General features: G+C 35.0%; 3 protein-coding genes across 6 annotated transcripts; all 3 read right to left on the reverse strand.

The window, feature by feature from the left end:
• Positions 2,896-7,761, reverse strand: LOC18600133 (phosphoribosylaminoimidazole carboxylase, chloroplastic). The gene is made up of 16 exons (XM_007030437.2): positions 7,392-7,761; positions 6,915-7,133; positions 6,719-6,830; positions 6,455-6,517; positions 6,198-6,336; positions 5,688-5,743; positions 5,410-5,483; positions 5,106-5,253; positions 4,829-5,002; positions 4,602-4,689; positions 4,377-4,493; positions 4,075-4,172; positions 3,879-3,996; positions 3,690-3,784; positions 3,505-3,611; positions 2,896-3,411 (listed from the first exon to the last, which is right to left on the reverse strand). The coding sequence occupies exons 1-16, from the start codon at positions 7,649-7,651 to the stop codon at positions 3,318-3,320; spliced, it is 1,962 nt and encodes a 653-aa protein (XP_007030499.2). The 5' UTR covers positions 7,652-7,761; the 3' UTR covers positions 2,896-3,317.
• LOC18600134 (probable myosin-binding protein 4) lies at positions 8,765-14,341 on the reverse strand. 3 transcript variants are annotated; one of them, XM_018122176.1, is made up of 4 exons: positions 14,088-14,341; positions 11,217-12,722; positions 9,607-10,682; positions 8,765-9,338 (listed from the first exon to the last, which is right to left on the reverse strand). In XM_018122176.1, the coding sequence occupies exons 2-3, from the start codon at positions 12,616-12,618 to the stop codon at positions 9,658-9,660; spliced, it is 2,427 nt and encodes an 808-aa protein (XP_017977665.1). In that variant the 5' UTR covers positions 12,619-12,722; positions 14,088-14,341; the 3' UTR covers positions 8,765-9,338; positions 9,607-9,657. The 3 variants fall into 3 exon arrangements, with proteins under 3 accessions (XP_017977665.1, XP_017977664.1, XP_017977663.1); XM_018122175.1 differs by lacking the exon at positions 14,088-14,341 and having other exon boundaries at positions 8,765-9,245; positions 11,217-13,543; XM_018122174.1 differs by lacking the exon at positions 14,088-14,341 and having other exon boundaries at positions 11,217-13,541.
• Positions 15,465-19,507, reverse strand: LOC18600135. 2 transcript variants are annotated; one of them, XM_007030444.2, is made up of 3 exons: positions 19,080-19,507; positions 18,292-18,430; positions 15,465-18,051 (listed from the first exon to the last, which is right to left on the reverse strand). In XM_007030444.2, the coding sequence occupies exon 3, from the start codon at positions 17,936-17,938 to the stop codon at positions 15,719-15,721; it is 2,220 nt and encodes a 739-aa protein (XP_007030506.2). In that variant the 5' UTR covers positions 17,939-18,051; positions 18,292-18,430; positions 19,080-19,507; the 3' UTR covers positions 15,465-15,718. The 2 variants fall into 2 exon arrangements, with proteins under 2 accessions (XP_007030506.2, XP_007030505.2); XM_007030443.2 differs by lacking the exon at positions 18,292-18,430.

Raw genomic sequence — 19,757 nt, forward strand, 5'->3', positions numbered from 1 at the left:
GTCAAATATTATTAAAATTTATGTGTATAATTTTAAAAAAATTAAATAAAATTTTTTATTATTTAATTAAATTTTTATATTTTTATTTTGAATCAAATAAGTTGTTATGACTAATAATTTATTAATAAATATTATTCAAAATACTATTGTTATTTTTATGCTTATGTGATTTTGACGTAGATGGTAAAAATGTCATGCAATTGTATTATTATGTTAGGTTACTATTTACTATTTTATATCAATATATTCTATCAACACTATGTGATATAAAATACGTGATATTTTGACAAATGATTAATGATGAAAATACATAAAATTAATTAAAAACGATACAAAAATAATTTTTTAAAAAAATTTTCTTGAATAGTTCAGCAATCTTTTTAAGTACTTTACCGAATTTATATTTTTCATTTATGAAATTTGTCTTCTCTTATTAAATCTTTGACAAGAATCATGCAGAGTAAAATTTGGGTTCTGAAAACTTCAGACATTGCTTGCTGTAAAAGCAACTTTAGAGCATTGACAAAATATTAGGTAGGTGTTGAATTTGATTGGGTCAATGAAACTAATTCTGCTGAAAATGGAAAGCAGCATACCCATTCAAATGTTCACAAGTGACTGCAAGCGTTACACCATGTAAAGGAAAATGGAAGTAAAATTTATAAAATTCATCAAAATAAAAACAATAAAATGGGATAATGAAAAGAAAAAAAAAGAAAGAAAGAAAGAATAAAACAATTACAATTCATGTGTTGTTTTAACATCGGTTTGATGGGTTTCAGAACCAGTAGACTTCTTCTTCTGCCTTTGAATGGTTGCACCCCAGCAAGAAACAAAAAAAGTGTATACAAACTATTTATTTTTGATCAGTCTCGTTACTACCAGCGGATGCTGCACCAAAGTCCACGACCAAGTCAGGAAAACGCCGGTGGTGGATGAGCAACCATGCCTCCGCCGCCGCCAGCCACGTTCATTTCGGACAACGTGCAGCGGCCGCGGCTGCGTCCGGGTATGTTAGTGCATGGATTTCCACCTGAGGGTGGCACCGGACCCCTTTGAAGCGATTGAACTATTAGACCTTCCTCGAATGGGACTTCATCTAGAGGCCTGGTGGCCAAAACATGTTGATCAAAGCCGAATAGCAAAACAACAGCTGCAATGAACGTAACAGTAAACTTCACAACTTTACGACAGGAAGCCATTATGGGGATGGTTCGAAGAGTTTGATGAATGGTTTTTGATATGAAAATCTGTGAGTTGGTAGAGTTATATATAAATATATGTAAAAGGCTTGGGTGAAATTAGTGTTGACTCTTGAAACGAAAGCCGCGGTGGAAGACCGAGGAGGTTTGAATATGACGAAGAGGAGGTCTAAATCTAATACACGGTCCTTGAACGCCAAAACAAAAACAAAAGTCGATATATATATATATATCTGTGTACTTTTATTTAAGTCTGTGAATCAAAGTTTGAAGTAGTCCTAATGTCATGTGATTTTGTTACTCATATTTGTGTTGCCTTCAAGGTACGTTGCTTGATTTGATAAGAAAACCCTCTCAGGTTGAGGGTTCAAAGTCTTGATTTTATTACAATTCAGGTTTGACACCATTTAGTTGGTGCAACTTTTCCTTCATATGAATCCCAGGAAGTAATTTGACTTTGTCGGAGGAAGTTCAAATGCAATTCTTCTGCTTCACGTAGGCTCCATTTGGTACGTAACCTAAGTGTTTGTTGTTTTTTTCGTTTGTAGAATTATGAAAACACTAATAAAAAAAATATGTTTGGTAATTCTGTTTGTTTTTTGAAAATAATCTTGAAATTGGTGAAAAAAACACAAATGCAAAAAGGGCATTTTACATTTTTTATTTTTATTTTCAAAACTAAAAAAACATACTGAACCGTTCATCTTTAATTAGATCAACACCAAACTGCCTCTCTTTTTATTTTCTTTGTTTCTCTCTTCCAATGACGATATCCTAAATCCTTTTTTATTTTTGCTTTTCCATCTTAGGCGAGTTTCTTTAGATCAAATCCACCTCAAGCGAGTTTCTTTTTCTGTGTTTATTTTATTTTATTTTATCTTTTGGATTTGATTTATTGATTTTCGAGACTCTGCGTGCTTAAATAAAACAATGTTTCTTCTTTTTTCATGTCATTTTTTTCGTGAGTTATGATAATTATGTTCATGTTTCTCTATTGGGTCTAATCATTTAAATATAAGAATGGTATTTCGCAAATTAGAAGATTTATATGACTTTATGTTTTTTTTAGTATATAACAAAAACAAATATATGATATTACCAAACATGTTTTTATGTTTTTATTTTTAAAAGTTTCTTGTAACAAAAATATTATCATATTTCTGTTTTTTAAAGAAAAATGGAAATAATGTTTTTGTTTTTACTCAAAAAAAAAACAAAACAAATTAAATTACCAAACGCTACCTTAATGTTTTTTTTTCATAATTTTACGTAATATATTCAATCTTATACTATTAATTAAAAACCTTAACTTTTAAGCATTAAATTTTAAACCATAAAATATTTACTAAATATGTGACAAAATTATAAAATAAAAACCCAAACGGGACACCAAATGGAAATATAAAATTTTTGTTTTTTTGGTATGGTTTTGTTAATTTGTATTTGTTTTCAATGGATATAGGAATTTTAATGCTATAAATATAGTACTAATGGAGTCAGATATTTTATTAAATAGAACTAGTTTCTACTAGTATTTAGATTACGAATATGATGCATGCATACACATACATACATGCATGTAAATGTGAAATCTAGAATTAATGAAAATGATAAATGAAATGAACACATGCATGCTCTTACATACATACATTGCACAATAAAACATATAACCTACTTTTGAGATAATAACAAGTGTTGGGAGAAGATCAACTGTTTGTATTACTCTCTTGAGCATGCAAAAGATAGATTAGTCTCCATAACAAGTCACTGAACTAAACAGATGGATTCAATTGATTAACTGACAAAAAAAAGGAAAAAAAAAAAGAATGATCTTAGAACAACACAAGGGTACAAGGTTTGTTCTTGGTCCCCTTCACCTGTTTTTCTCATCAGTTCTCCCCTTTCTTTTTACTTTTTGTTATTTCCAAATGATACAATGCCGCTACTATTCATTAGCACTCAAGTTTGATCAGATTGTAGCCGTGGTGTCTCAATCCAAATCTAGATGCCGAAATCATGACAGGGCTGGTATTTGGTATTTGAGGTGAACATGTGTTCTTCTCAGCTTGTGGTGAATTTTAGAAAGGAATGGCAAAAATAGGAGTGAGTCGTTACTCAGTGATTTAAATAAGCTTCCCAACCATTGTTTTGTAGCCTTTGGGCTTTTGTCAAGACATCGTCCCTTGTGTCTTCTTGATACTGACTCATTCTGCCAACAAGTGTGGCACATCAATAAATCCGTGTAAACATGGCAAAATTAGAATTCACTATGTTTCAAGCCTCAGCACATTGAGGACCCTACCTTGCCAATAAATCAGCATCACCAACTCCCAACATCCGTACTGCAAGCAATCCTGCATTAGTAGCATTGTTTACTGCAACTGTCGCAACTGGGACACCCCTTGGCATCTGCATCATTAAAAGATAAATAAACATCCAGCATTCAGAAAATGTAATGCCAAGGACAAGTTTGAGAATTGAGAGTACCTGCACTATTGACAGGAGTGAATCTATTCCATCCAATGTAGAAGCCCGGACTGGGACACCAATAACAGGTAACGGTGTGAGTGCAGCTACCATACCTATAATGCAGATAACAGACCTTATTTAGGTCATTGAGACCACTGATGCATATTGGAGAATGATGTTAAATCATAGTTTTTATATATAACTAGCCTGGTAAGTGAGCTGCACCACCAGCGCCAGCAATGATAACCTGAATTCCTCGCTCCCGAGCAGAGGAGGCATAAGAAAACATCAGTTCAGGGGTTCGGTGCGCTGAGACTATTCTAACCTGCAAATAATTAATCAAATGAAATCAAAGTGGAAATACAGCATTTAAAATGAGAATTCTAAGCTATAAAAAGGCTACCTCACAAGACACACCAAACATATCTAAGATTCTTGCAGCATCCTTCATTACTGGAAGATCTGAATCAGATCCCATTATAATCCCAACACGTGGTGAAACTGCATTTAGCAAAAAAGAGAGCAACGTGTAGTATATGTCAATAAAACCAACCTACAACATTTTGAAATCTCCATGCATTTCAGTTTCAATTATGTCTTGTGGATACTTACTGACTGGACCTTCCATTAGATTTGCATTCCATAACAATAACAAAAACAGAAAACTAACAACAAAGGGCAACCATCAGCTCTAGGCCAACTCACCTTCATTCTGATTTTCAGACACTTCTTCCTTCAGCATTGAATTCAGTCGTGCTTCCACAACACCCATAGAAGGGCCAACAAGAGTTATATGACCCATCTTTCTTTGCTTTCGCATTTCTGGCAAAATCATCATGACAGCCAATTAATATGACAATATGTATATGAGAGAGAGACAGACAGAGACAGAGGGAAGAATGACCCTGAAAAACTTGAAGCAGAACTAACCTGGCTTATCATACCAATGAACAGTAGCCCCTGGAATCTCCAGTGCCCTTGCTATCAGTTGATGAGCCATTTTGAAACCAGGTTCCCCCTGAAAACATAAAATTTTTCATATAACAAAGAATTTAATTAACTATTCCACTACCCACAAGCACAAGGAAAACAGCAAAACTTGATGAATCACACTCATGTATAAAGTTCTTTAAATTTATCACAAGAAAGGAAATCACCTCATCCTCACCCAGAAGATTGTACATGATAGCAGCTGGAGTTTTCATGGATGGATCACCAAGAGGAAGACCAACAACAGCCCGTAAATGTTGTTCAAATTGTGATGTATAGCAGGACTCAATTGTGTGATGACCACTATTATGAGGTCTGGGAGCTACTTCATTTAGAAGAATCTAGTTGAAATAAAGAATAGGTCAGTCAAAGGCAGAAATTGCTGAATAGTTGGCCATCTACAAGTGGAATAAGAAAAAGTTAATGAAGATAGCAGATCTGCACCTGGCCATCCTTCGTCAAAAACAACTCCACTGCAAAGACACCAGCACCTTCTAATGAACTAATAGCTTTATATGCAACATCATTTGCAAGTTTCCTGATCTTCCATGGCACATCAGCAGGTGCCTTAACGATGTGACATATGTTTTCCCTATAAGAACCCAAAAATCCCCAATCACATTTAAGGACTTGTGGAGCTACTCGTATATTAATAACATTTACATAGCAAATTTATCATAAATGGAATTCAGATGAAGAGAAAAAGAAAGGCCTATGACTACTGACAACTAAGAACTGAATGTCTTACTTGTGAATAGTTTCAACAACTGGATAGCACAAGATAGAGTTGTCTCTTCCTCTAGCTACAATAACTGCCAACTCCTAAAATAATTATCAGGTTAATTCAGAAACATATCTATTTAAAATCAATAATAATCATCTATATGTATCATAATCAGGCAGTTTGGAATATATAACACTGTCACAGTGCAAACAAAAGCATGAAGCTGACAAAAATAAATAAATGGAAAGATCATGAAGTAAAATATATTATAAAAAAATCAATAGTATATTCTAGACATCTACCTTTACAAAAGGAGCCCATTTCTCAACATACAAACCACGACCAAATCCACCAAGAGCTGCAGTAAAAATGAAAAAAATCTTCAAAATGAAACAATGAAAGTAAGCATTTACGCTCCAAGTTACAAAATGGACTTCAAGTAATTAAATTTCAAACACAGAAAGAAGAACAAGGAACTGGATTTAGGTTAAATTAGATATTTTTAAACAGAAGAAAAGAAAACATGACAACTTCTCCAGTCTGAAAGTGATCACCACCACATGATCATCTACATCAAACTAAAAGGACACTTCTTTTAAAGATTGATACAGTCAAATATATATATATATTGCAGCTGAGATTAGGTGAAAGAGGTTTGGAATGGTCAGGGAAACTAAGCAGCCACAGCCAACATCTTTTACACATATTTAGAGAAACCTTATGATTTCAAAAAAAAGAAAAGGAAGCCACTATGAATATAAGGAAGGGCTAAAAAGCTATAATAATATCCTTTTTAATACCAACTCCCTTACCAGATACGGCAGAAGGAAGCTCCTCTTCACTCTTCGCAACAGCATTTCCACGCCCATCATAAGCTAACCTCTTGCTCTTTATCATAAGAGGATAGCCAAATAGGTCACCTGCTCTCTTGGCTCCTTCAAGATCATCAATCTGTTTTATCCATACATAGAAACCAATAAATCCAAATAATTTTAAACAAGTTTGGACTTTCAAAACAATAATGTAAACTAAATAGCTAGCCTTAAAATCCTTAAAAAAAGTAGACTACCTCCATAAACTCAGGAAGTGGAATGGCATGCTGAGAAAAATGAACTTTCTGGAGATATTTATCCTGTAAGATAGAAAGAATGCTTCCAGCTTGATAAATTCATCATGTAAGGTATAAATATGTGCGATATAGAACAAACAATAAGAATAACTTAACATCCATTCAAGTGTCAAAAGAAGATGAAAATGATGCAATTTATTATAGACATTTTTAAAGCTTCATGAGAAAACAATTCCAAATAAACAAGCCTATTTAGGATATTACTTGGATAATTCGAATGGTAGAAGCTCTAGGTTCGCAATCCACTCCTTGTTGCTCAAGCCTCTCTAGAGTGGCAACATCCACATGTTCAATTTCAACCGTCAAAACTCCACATCTAACTACCAAGAAACAGATTACGAATGTAAATAATTCATTATCAACAAACAAAGACAACAAAAGTTCAGTATCAAATTTGGACCTTTTTGCAAATTCTTGAACAGTAGCGCTGTCATCGAAGCTCCCAACCATATGATCATAAGCGAGGGCACTAGCTGGGCAATTCTCTGAAGGGTCCAAAACCATGACTTTAATGGCCATTTTTGAAGCTGCTTGGCATAGCATACGACCCAATTGGCCTCCTCCTAACACGCCAACAATCGTTTCGGATAGTCCATGAACTGGGGAGCCATCATCATTCCTACATAAAAAAAAAAAATAGTAACAAGCTCTTGGCCAAAGAAGTCGAATTTAGTCCTTTATAAGTTAAAAAATAAGAACACCATTTGGACACAAATAATACAGCAACTTGAAACTTCACTGAAAAGGATTCATTTTTGGTACACGAATATCAATTAAACTTTCTGTCAACCTAAGTTCCTTCTATTTTACAGTGAAACAAAGAAAGATAAGAAAAAAGGTGTGATATTAAATCATAGATTGCAAAAAAGAAAAAGACCTGAGAGAGGAGCTGGTCTGGTGAGAGTCAGGTGAGGCGCGGCAAGCGAGGACGGGATTGAGGAGCTTGAAAGAAGAAGTAGAAGAGTGGCGCAGGTGAAGCTTGCGGTGGTGGGGTTGGTCATCGTCGGCGGTCATGGAGAAAAAGCGGAGTGAGAGAGGTGTAGGCGGCGGTAAAAGAGACTGAGATGGTCTGAAAGCAAAGAATGAGGAGGATTCAGAGGAGCTCGAAAACACTGCGTTGGAGCTCTTTTGAAGCATCTCTTTAACTTTTTTCTGGCACTTTCTCTGGACAATTGAAGAGATGGAAAATTGAAGAGAGAGAAAGAATGAGTTTTGGCTCCGGCGAGCCTTGTCACCAATCTTGGCGGTGAAAAATAATTAAAATCCTCCTTTAGTTGGTCAGGTTAAAATATACTAGACCTTTTACTGTTTAAAAGTGATTAGAAAAATAAATATTTTTATTTTAAAAAATATTATTTATTAACTCTCGATTCAATTTAAATATTAATAATAACTAAACTTAAAGATTTTATTTATAGTATTATAATCCCATATCTTAATAAAATTTTACTTTTAATTAATTAATATAATTAAAATAATTAATAAAAAATTTAAATAAAATAAGTATTTTATAAAATAAAAATAAAAAATCTTAATTTAAATAGAATAAAAAAAATAAATCTTAAATCAACTAAAATTAATAAAAACTAAATTTAATAAAATATAAATCTAGACACTCCGCGTAAATTTCAATTTCAACCTAATACTATCTTTAAAAGACTTTATTTTTAAATTTATATTTGATGAAATATTACTCGTCAATTAAATATTATTATCTTATTAATAAATAAATTTTAATGTTAAAAATTTTTCAAAAATAAATTTTGATAATTTTAAATCAAATTTTTATTTTTACACATGTAAAGTTACCTTTCATGATTAATAATATTATCAATATTTTATATTAAGAATATATCATATATAAATATTTTATTTTTAATCATATTTTCATTAAATTTTTATTTCATTTATTTTTAAAGAAGTTTTTTCAACTTTTTTTCATTTATTCGAAATACATTAACAAAAAAAAAATTTTAATCTTCACAAAATATCTTCCATCCAGATGTAATATATTTTTCATCGATCTCTTCTCCTCTTTGAGATGGATTTTATCTCATTAATCTTAAATTTCATTGAAAAAATATTACAATTTTCTTCTTATGACATTGATCTCACAAAACAATAAAGTAATAAATTAATTAATTTTATTTCATATTAATTCATATTTTTTTTTACATATATACTATCTGTGTATAGGATAATAATCCAAAAAGAAAAAGAAAAAGAAAAAATACCCAAAGAACATTCACATTGAGGTATAAAATGGGGACCAAATTCTGTGTATTCAAGCAATCAATCAATGGCAAACTTGGGAAGCAGACAGAATTCACTAGCAGGAACTGCTATCTGTTCTAATATACATACAACATTTAGCTTTACACTCAACAGCACACCTTGTACAAATGCAATCACTCAACCACTACTTATACCTTCAAACTGAAAAAATTCAAGAGAGGAAAAAGAAAAAATGGGGAAAAAACTCTCACCAACTCAATGTTTTCGATGGTATGCAAAAGCCTGTAGATACCTATAGAACCCCTGGCAAAAAAAAGTGGGGGCAAAATAGAGGAAAGCACACTGTAAAAATCATGTCCTATATTAGGTTCTGCGAAGGAGAAAACAAACTCTGCAATACTGTACAATTGATGGCCAGTCTTCATCACCAGGTTATTCAAGGTTTGTATACTCAAGCTTCTTCTTGGAGCATCAGCGCGTCATCTCTTGCGGGCATCTGTTAGAGTAACAATATAAGTGAGCAAGAGCTGCTGATTGAGCTTGCTACTAAGCATGTAATAATCACATCTTTCAGGCACTGCATTTTCACCTGTAAAGCAAACATTTTGGAAGGAAAATAAGAGTACTTCCTCATTTACCCGAGTTTATGAACTAATACAATTCTTTACTAATATCTTTTATAGATTGCTACTAAGATCAACCTAGCTACTTCCAGAGTCCAGACAGTCATGACATAAACATATCACAATAGATTATTTGCAAATATTTCTGCTTTCAAATGTATCTCTCTATCAGCAAAATTTCAAAATTAAGGAAATGAAAAACATACTACAAAAATGAAAATTGAAAGTACTCACGCTGTAGTGTTTGTACAAAATGCCTCAAGCAATGAATTCTTCATGTGACCCTCATTCATCTCCTGACAATGGATTCTTCATGGTGCCCTTGTTTGTGTCTCTGAATGACAGATCTGTTTCTTCAACTGCGCAGCAGACATTAGGTTTTTTGATAACTGGCTCTGTAGGCACGCCTACCATTTCTTCAATTCCGTTAGCTTCTGAATGATCCACTGTGACCTGTCTTGCTTTCAAATCATAGCCCGACTTCACTATGTCCTCCAGCATTGATTCATTGGGGAACTTCATCCTGTAAAATTCAAGCTCTGCTTCTATATCTTGAATCTCTTTGTCCTTCTCCGCAAGGAGGTCATTTGTTTTTTGAAGTGCTTCCATATCATACTCAGCTTGTTCTTCCATCATTCTCAGGCTCTGCAAGGCTTCCATGTGGAGTGTTGCCTTCTCCTCCTGCAGTCGAGTAATCATGGCCATTGCTTGATTCACAGCAATTGTAGAGGCATTTCTTTCTTCTTCCAATTCCTTATACAAAGCATTCAATAATTTCCTGTCATGCTCAACCTGCCGTTTCAGCCGATCAACCAGACTTTCACCTTCGATTTCACTAACAATGCTACCATCTATAGACAAACCAGACTCATTTCTCTCTAGTGAGATCCTCTTTTGAAGTATTTGCATTCCATTAAGTGTAGAAGAATCTGAAGCCTTTAATTCATCACTATTTATAGATATCCTAGGACTTACTGAGATCCTAGGACTTACATCATTTATTGATTGCTCAATCCCTCGAGTGGCAGATAACTGTGACAATAAGACCTTCAGATCCTCACTAAGTCTAGAAGAATCTTTTCCAATCCATTGTTCAAATTTGCCAGACAATTGTCTCCCTCTACTACCTACTGCTAGCTTATAAGCATCGCTTAGATCCAATGAATTGGGTACTTGGACGCTAGTGTCGCTTGCAACATGGTTTGTTTCTACTGGTGATTCAGGTACTGGAAATGGCTGTTCTCTAGACTTGCAGATTTCCTCACACTCTGTCACAGATTTCTTCTCAACTTCAAGAGTGCTCATAACACCTAGTGACAGAAATATTAGATGAATAAAATATGCCACAGAGATTAACCATATCATGTAAGTTATATGGGGTGTCACAGCAGCTGATAGAAATGAAACAATGAAATACAAGTAGGATGGGTATTTCTACAAATTAAAGTAGCCAATTTAATGGATATTTGAGAATTTATAATTCCAAAACTTCTCAGGGACTTCCCTTTTGTTTTAACTAAAATCTCTTAAAAGCATGTTCACAATTTGGAAATTATGTCCTTAATTTTGGAAATGCATCTGACACATCTTGGACCTTAGAGCATTTATTGATTGCACCTCAAAGTATTAGGTCATATATGAGTTTTTTTCATACCAAAAATCAAGGAGAATGTGTTGAAGGAGGCCTAATAGACTCATAGTATCTACAAGCTATGAGATTATAGTGATACAATCACTTTTCAAATTGTTAAAATAAAAATATTGGACAGTTTCTGGTTTTCTCTTCATATGTAAAACTGAACCACAAAGAAAGAGCAAGCAAAATGTGAGGAAGTTCAACTTACTGCTCTCTTTTGATTCTTCAACAGAAGGCGCAACAACATTTGATGGAGAAACATCAACTTCCCCACTGCTCTCTTTTAATCCTTCAACAGAAGGTGCGACAACATTTGATGGAGAAACATCATCAATGGAAATAGGCTTGCTCTCCTTTGACACTTCAACAGGGGTTTCATTGCCAAATGATAATGAAGACACATGATCGAGGGAAATAAGCTTACCGTCTTCTAACCCTTGAATAGGAATTTCACCGGCATCTGATGATGGAGGAACCTTATCAAGGGAATTAAGATTCATTTTTGTTGACACATCAATATAAGCTTCCCCACCATTTGGTGATAAAGGGACATCATCAAGAGAAATAAGCTCAGCAAATGCAGAGGGTTTAGTTTTGCTACTGGCTTGCTTCCAATTAAGTTCCTCCAAGTCACGGCCACTTGAATCAGTAGATTCCACAGATTTAATGCCATGAGGCTCGATGATATCTTGTTGTGACTGTGAGATGAAAATTGAAGGCTTAGTTTCAGAAACAGGATCTATCAATTTTTCGGAAGCAAAATCTTCTGACACAGTAATAGTACAAGACTCTGGCTGCATATGTTGGTCAGCAATATCACTTTTTACATGATCAGTTTCAAGAATTAGAGCATCTTCCTCATCACCAGCATCACTAGACAATTCAGATTCAGAATCAGAAGTAATCTTAAGCTCCGAATATGCTACATGAGATAAAGGATCAGCCCTACTTTTTCTCTGTTGTGTAGCTCTATCTGAAATCAGTGCATTGTCACTTCTGTTCTGCTCATCTTTCCCATGTTCTACAGCAACTGGTAAAGGTAAATCAAATTCAGCAGCCTGAGACACAGTCGATTGTGTCTGTATCAATGTTTTGACATACCCTTTGGGCATCCATGGCTCATTGCAACAAGAACAGTGCCTCATAGTTGAATGTCCATGTTTATGATCCTCAAGTGATGGATCCTCCACAAGACCACAGTCAGAATCTTCCCCCAATTTACCCACCAATAATCTATAGGTTTCAGCATTAGACTTATTTATTGTAGCAAATGAGAAAAGGCAACTTTCACACATTCCATGAACATCAACAAGCTTGTTGTGAGAATGACAGTAAACTAAGGATGATATCTCCAACTTATGATCACCACACACCAAATCCCAATAAAATTTTTGTTTTTCTTTGCCTAAAACATGATCAAGCCTTGAGCATAGCAAGCATGGTGTTTGCAATTTGCATTTATGAGCAAATTTTGTGATCAAGTATGAGACAATAGCATCAATAAAAAGCATAAAAATCAGCAGCCATTCAAGAAAGGCTGATGATAAAGCTCTAGTAAACCGATGGGAAATTTTCTGTGAGTTAACAGATGAAATCCCCCCACTAGCCATGCCCCAGAAGATTACGTAATTTTGGAACAAAATACCGATTGCTTGAAATAAAGCAAATTCCAATCCTCCCACAATGTAACAGTAATCCAAGGCAAGTTTCAATACTGCAACCATCAATAAAAAAAGATCCTCAGAGCTAAGTAAAAGGAGAGTTTAGGGCTAAAAATGAAGTTCTAAAACCCTGTCTTCCTAACATAAAGAAGAAAAAGAAACACCTGCCCAAGCAACCAAAATTTAGCAGCAATGAAGAAAACTAATAAATGCAGCCATTACTTATAAAAGAGCAATTTCCATGAACACTAAATTAGTCCAAAGCAACTAATTACTGAACAGTTCAAAATAACTTTTTCCAGGGTAACAACCAACAGAGGCACAAGTTTTCGTAATTAACGAATACCTATAGAATCCAAACATAGACACAACATCAACTGCTACCAAGCAAAACTTTCAGCTTAAGTAAAATAAGATAATTGCAACTCAGATGCTAAAGGATATGCCAGTGAAATGTATCTCTGATAGATAAAGTCTGATATAAAATTCTTCACCAGCAACAACATGCATGACTATCTCGATGTTTTTCTTAACAAGTCGAGATACCATTTCTTATAGAAGATCTATGAATGCAAGAGAAAGTGGATAACAGAACAATTAACTAAGTTCGAATAATGTACTCCAATAAATGATCAATGGCCATAATTGTGAAACATATATCTCAGTTACCAAAGTAATGAACCAAATCCTTGTATTAAAACACACTCAAGCACAAGAAAAGTATTTCTCAAAGAGGATTAACACACTAAATAAAAGATCCCAACAGACATACATCCTGCATCTAAAGCTATAAAATAAGACAATCATTTCTTACTCAAGGAAAATCCAATATCTACAAAGCTATAAAATGCATCCAAATCAAAAACTAATGAGATAAATTCCAGATAAAAATAAAAATTCAGCTGTCGTTCAAGATCCATACAAACCAAATACATTCACAAAAGAAAGATATAAAGCATCATTGAAAAAGAAAAAGGAAAAGGAAAATCATTTTGGACTTATGCAATATTTCAACTAATAAAAACACAAAAAAAAAAAAAAAAGCCTGAACAAGAAACTACCAAAAAAAATTTATAGCATAAGACAACGAACTCGATTTTTCTGAAGGATCAACATGGACCATAGATAGAGAACTTCACAAAACCAAATTATCAACGACAACAGAAAAAAAAAATCCATCAGCATCAAGCCTAAATCAGAACCAAACACAAAATTATAAACTTTCAGCCAATACTCAGACACATGGCCTAATCAAAATCCATCAAAAAATCAAACTTTCTACAAAACCAACTGAATGAAACTTAATCATATTAGCATCATTCAAAAACTAAATTGAATTATATATACAAGTCAAACTATGATATTTCCAAGGGAAAAAAAAAAGAAACTTTGATAAGTTGCAAGAAGAGAAACCTGACCTGTTCATATGAGAAACTAGAGAGGAAGACAACCAGAAAAAACCACTGAGAATTAGAGGAAAAAGCGTCTAATCAAAGTGACCCATCTTCAAATTCATGTCAAAAAACAACACCCATGTAACAGTTATTCAAGAACGAGAGATTGAAACAAAAGAAAACAAAAAAAAAGTAGTTTTTATATAAGAATAAACAAAGACAGATAACAACAAAGAGTGCAACGTTGCTTTCACGTATTTTTTGCATTATTTTATAAAAGGAAAATTTCTACTTTTATTAAAAAAAAGGTGGAAATAAAAAGATGATAGAACAGCCGACAAATACCAAAAAGTCGGCTGCTGATTAGAAAATACTAAAAACCGAAAGTAAAAGAAAGACAAAAATAAAGCAAAGGTTCCAGAGAAAATTCACTGTCAAAAACCCAAAATAGTTTCATTTTTGTTATTAAAAAACCCTCCTTTTTTAAACTTTATTTCTCTTCTTTCTTAAGAAAGAAATAGTAATGAGAAATAGTAATGGAGGATCAATGGAAAATGGGTTATATTTATTTTTTGGAAAAAAGATGCCATTTTTTTATTATCTTAATGATTGGAGTGACTTGTCGGTGAAGAAATTATGCAACCGACCAATGGTGGAAAATTTTCCAGGAGAACCGACCAATGAGGATAATTGTAAGTTACGAAGACATGTGACTGTCGGGAAATTCAGAGGTTAGCTCTGATTTGACCGTTAAACTAACTGAAATATGAAAATAGTTGGGGTGTTTTTTTACCAGAATTGACCGCTATGTTTCCTGGCTATGGCATGGAGGTCCTTAAAATAAAAAAAAAAAAAGAGAAAGAAAATGGCAAAACCGTGTTGACTAGGTCCATCGACAGGAGCAAACATTCCCATGGGGTTTTTCCAACTTGGCCAGTTGTTCTATTTTGACTTCATTTAATGGGATATTTGAGCTTTATAATTTTGGTTAGGAATTCACATCCAAGCCAATATTAATATATTTTAGGAGTTTTCCATAAGAAGAAATATGATTCTAATTTTTCAATAAGTGACATTATTTGATAAGTGGACAATATATAAAAATTATCATATACTGTCAGTTCATCAAATATGAATAAAAAAAATTAAAATGGATGGAAATTGGAATTGAGGTTTGTTATTCTATATAAGCCATTTCAAGAAGTTGAAGGCCTGCCCAAAATAATATTATGAACATATAAATCCTTTTGTATTAAATATGATATCAGGATCTTCTTTTCTTTCATTTTGTCTAGGCAGCTGCAAACAGAGTAACAGTATGATCTTTTTTGGCTCAGAAAAGAACACATTTGGGACAATGTAGTATCAACAAGCAGAGAAAATACAGATAAGCAAATGGGATTAAGCAGAGCTACAATCATGAGAGCAATCCTCAATAATTATATATTATTATTGAAGCGAACATTCATATAGAACAAGTGGATAACTGGTACTGGGGAGTAATTCACATAAATGCCACAAATCGAACAAAGCATTTACTTGCAAATCTAAAGCCTTATAAATACTACATTAAAAAAAGAAGCAAGAAACCTTTTGCACAGATGGGACATACCCAAATTTTATAGCAGCGAATCAACTTTCTAGAAAATCAGAACTTAAATAGGCGCTGCACATGTTGTTCTAAAATGGCCTGTCTGATTGCAACGGCTACAATGCACAACCCGCTTCACACGCCCACGATCTTCTGCTCGAACTCGCTTCTTTCGTGGTCGACCGGGTGGCTTAAGAGATTTGGGTGGGTGGATGACAATTTCGACAGCTTTGCTCGCATTTGGATCCCCCTCAGACAACTCTTTCCATAGGCTTTTATCTGGAATTGGATGAATGGTTTGAGAATATGTCTTCCGATATGTGGCCACAGTGAAACAACTCTCGGTAAATCGATGAACATTCTGCCTGCAAGAAAGAAGTGCCGCCACAGCATGTGCACAGGGCAAACCATACAACTGCCAGCCACGACAAAGACAACAGCGATTGCGAATGTCAACAATATTTGTCCCTTCATGAGATATAACTTCAAATTCAGCTTCATTAGCACGAAGCACCTGATATGTGCGTGCACGTTCAAGGGCCTCTGCAACACGCCTTTCAGCAGAAGGCACAAGTATTGATGTCCACTGCATACTTGTCTCTCGCCGTTCATTGAACCAAGTCATAAGCTGTCTCCTAATGCATTCCATCATCTGAATTATTGGAAGTCCTGAAGCTTCTAAAATCCAAGAATTCAGTGATTCAACTATGTTTGCTGTTAAATGCCCAAACCGTGTGCCTTCAAAATAAGCTGTTGCCCACAAACGAGGTGGGATCCGTCGAATCCAATATGCAGCATCTTGTGATATCTCTTCAATCTCAAGAATCTTTGCTTCAAATTCAATTACAGTCAGGGCATGAGCAGCTTCCCATAGAAGGTTCACAAGCATGGTGTTATTGAACTCCTTTCGAAAGCTTTCACTCAAGTGACGCATGCAAAATCCATGAAAAGCAGTAGGAAAATTTGCTTCAACACCATCCACAATGCCCTTCTGTCTGTCAGACAAAATTGTAAGCCTTGGCATGTTTTCTGTATTAATTTCGAGCAGGTTATGAAGTTCAGAAAGAAACCACATCCAGTTGTCATCATTCTCCTCATCAACAACACCAAATGCCAGAGGAAACAGAGCACCATCACCATCAAAACCAGTAGCAAGAAGCAAAGTACCAAGATACTTACTCTTCAAAAATGTCCTATCTAGCCCAAGGAGTGGTCGACAAGCATTCAGAAAACCATAAATTGAGGCCTGAAATGATATGAAGAGACGCTGGAAACAGTTATCTGTTGGGTTTCCATAGACAGATGCAATACTCCCTGGATTTGTCCGCTTAACCTGTTCACAATACTGAGGGAGTAAGCGATACCCTTCTTCAAAAGATCCACGCATAGCTGCCATGATGCGTTCCTTGCCTCGCCAGGCTTGCTTGTAAGATAAGGTGATACCATGAACCCGGTGAATCTCTTCCAGTATCTCCTTTGGCTTGTAGTTAGGGTTCTCCCTTAATCGTTGCTCCACAGAGTTTGCCACCCACTGAACAGAGGCTTGTTGATGGCCAAGATGAGCAATCCCTCCACATGTATGGGTCTCATGGATGGTTCTGATAGTGAAAGTTGGAACACCAGGGAGCTTTGCAGCATGTATACGCCAGGGACATCCCTCACTCGCACATCTGGCAGTGAAACGAGTCTTGTCAGATTTTATGGTCTGCATTTCAAAGTGAAGGGCAATAGCTGTATCCCTCAATGCCCTACGGCAGCTTTTGACATCCGGAAACTCTTGCCCAACTGCAACTTCAAAATTCGGATTTACATTACGAGCCTGAAGGACATGAGGAAGACAAACCAAAATCTGGGACTGCTGCAAATCTCGGGCAGGGTCAATTCCCATCTCCTGGTTGTCATCCACAGCCAATTCCAAATTATCATCAAGCTCTTGGTTTTCTGAAACAGCCAATTCATTATTCTCTGATAAAGCCAACTGATGGTCACTGTGGTCAGGTTTTCGATCGGTAGCTAACTCATTACTGTGCCCATAAGTGTGATCAACATCCCCTTCTTGGTCATGGCTCTGTCCTAAATCCAATTCATGGTCATGAGAATGCCCTAAACCTAGGTCATGATCATGGGCCTGTCCCAAGCCTAAATGACGCTCATGGCCTTGTCCTAATTCCAAATCATGGTTCTGGGTGAGGCCCAAATTATGATTATGGCCTAGCACCAATGGCTGATTCTGCCCCAAGGCTAAATTGTGGCTTTGTCCAAGTATCAAATCATGGTTAGCCATTTAATAAATCAATCACAGTATATTACCAACACAACACACAGCCCCAGAACACACCCTCAAATTTACAAACTGATAGTCAGGCAGGCAGATTTTCCATCTATTTCAAAACATACCTGCCAAATGAAATGCAACCATTACTATAAGAAGAAAAGGGATGACCATATGAACACATAGAAAGCATAACAAACAGGCTAATCTCTGACAAGTGATAAAAAAAGGTGAGAAGACATAAACAAAAGCATACAACAAGCCTTCTTTTGTGAAATGTAAACCAAAAGAAACACAATTAAAAAGGTAACTTTTGTTTTATCAACACTATCATCTCAATGATGAAAAAAAGAAAGTATACCAACCATTACAAATATATGCACATAAGGAACTGGAGCAATCCACTCTAAGCAGCTAACTTTTTACTTCTTGAATGGTGAACAGTGAAACCAGGCAGGACACATCCATGTCGCCCAAGAAAACATGTAGTTTTGAAAACTCCAGCTACATAAACCAATATAGTAAACAATATACACAAGGAATAGCAAGAAAAGCCAAATATTAAAGAAAAGAACAACAAAACAAAACACATAAACTTACCACCCACTTGAATTCTTAAAACCAAACCAATTAAACTTAGTGCAAGTATTTCTTAACCAAACAGAAGTTCAACTTCCTCCAAATATACACAGCTTTCCTTCTCCCTCAGTTCCAAGAAACCAAGTAGAAGTTTCCATTTCATAGACCCTTCCCAAAAAATGGGAGAAAAACCAGCAAAGAGAAAATTCTTAAGCAGCTACAACTTGGAAACTCATAATAGATATTAAGTTTAACACTCTGAAACTAAGCTAAACTAAACTAACTGAATAAAATAGAAAATTTAACACAAAATAAGAAATACCCATCAATCAGAACAACATAAAAATCACTTCAAAAAAAAAAAAGAATCTAAAACAGAAACCAACAAAGAAATGAGAAAGCTTTAAGCATCCTGCTTGAAAATCTTTTAAGTTACTAGCTTCAAAACAGTTCAAACTAAACTAACTACATCAAAATCACCAAATTTGACAAAACTAAAGAATACCCATCAAATGAAAACATTCAAAAAACAAAAACCATAAAAGGAAATCCGCAAAAATGAAGGTCAAAATACCTGGACAAAAAAAGTTGAACCGTACTTGAAACCCTAGCTCCAAAACCCAAATGTCCAAAAACACAATCAATAAAGCTTCAAGAAGCCAAAGAACGGTGTGGGTATCGACGGAAACGACAATAAATGAAGCGTCCAAGCGAGTAAACCCCCCCCCACGATTGATGAAGAAACTAGGGTTTCGTCTGGCAAACCAAACCAAACCAATCGGCGTGGAGCTTGCAAAGAAGAGACTAGGAAATTTGAAAAGTTGGGAGCTTATTTGTTTTGGCGGGTAAAAACTTGTAAGGGAGAGGGGGGTTTGTTCCGGGAGAAAATCGGGAATTAAGGAGAAAGGGGCTGAGGGAAGGGCAAAGGCGAGATTGGGGAATTACAGGGGCAGAAGAGGGAGAGTGTTGAAGGGTATGGGAAAGAGAGAGTTGGGATCTGGGGCTGTTTTGAGAGGGGTTGAGGGTATTTAGGTCAAACTAGGTTGGACATGGTGTGGTTCTTTTTATTTTTTTGGGGTTTTTGGAATTACTGTTTTGGCCCCCCTTTTTTGTTTTTGATGTCATCCAAGGGCAATAACTACATTAAAAAGCTTCATTTTGGCTGGCTTTTAACCTTGACTCACCTCATCCAAATTTCCCACAAAAATAAATTCCATATTATATCACTTGGATAAATTTCTTAATTTTTACG

Source organism: Theobroma cacao, chromosome 5 (assembly GCF_000208745.1).
Source record: "Theobroma cacao cultivar B97-61/B2 chromosome 5, Criollo_cocoa_genome_V2, whole genome shotgun sequence".
Classification (NCBI taxonomy): domain Eukaryota; kingdom Viridiplantae; phylum Streptophyta; class Magnoliopsida; order Malvales; family Malvaceae; genus Theobroma; species Theobroma cacao.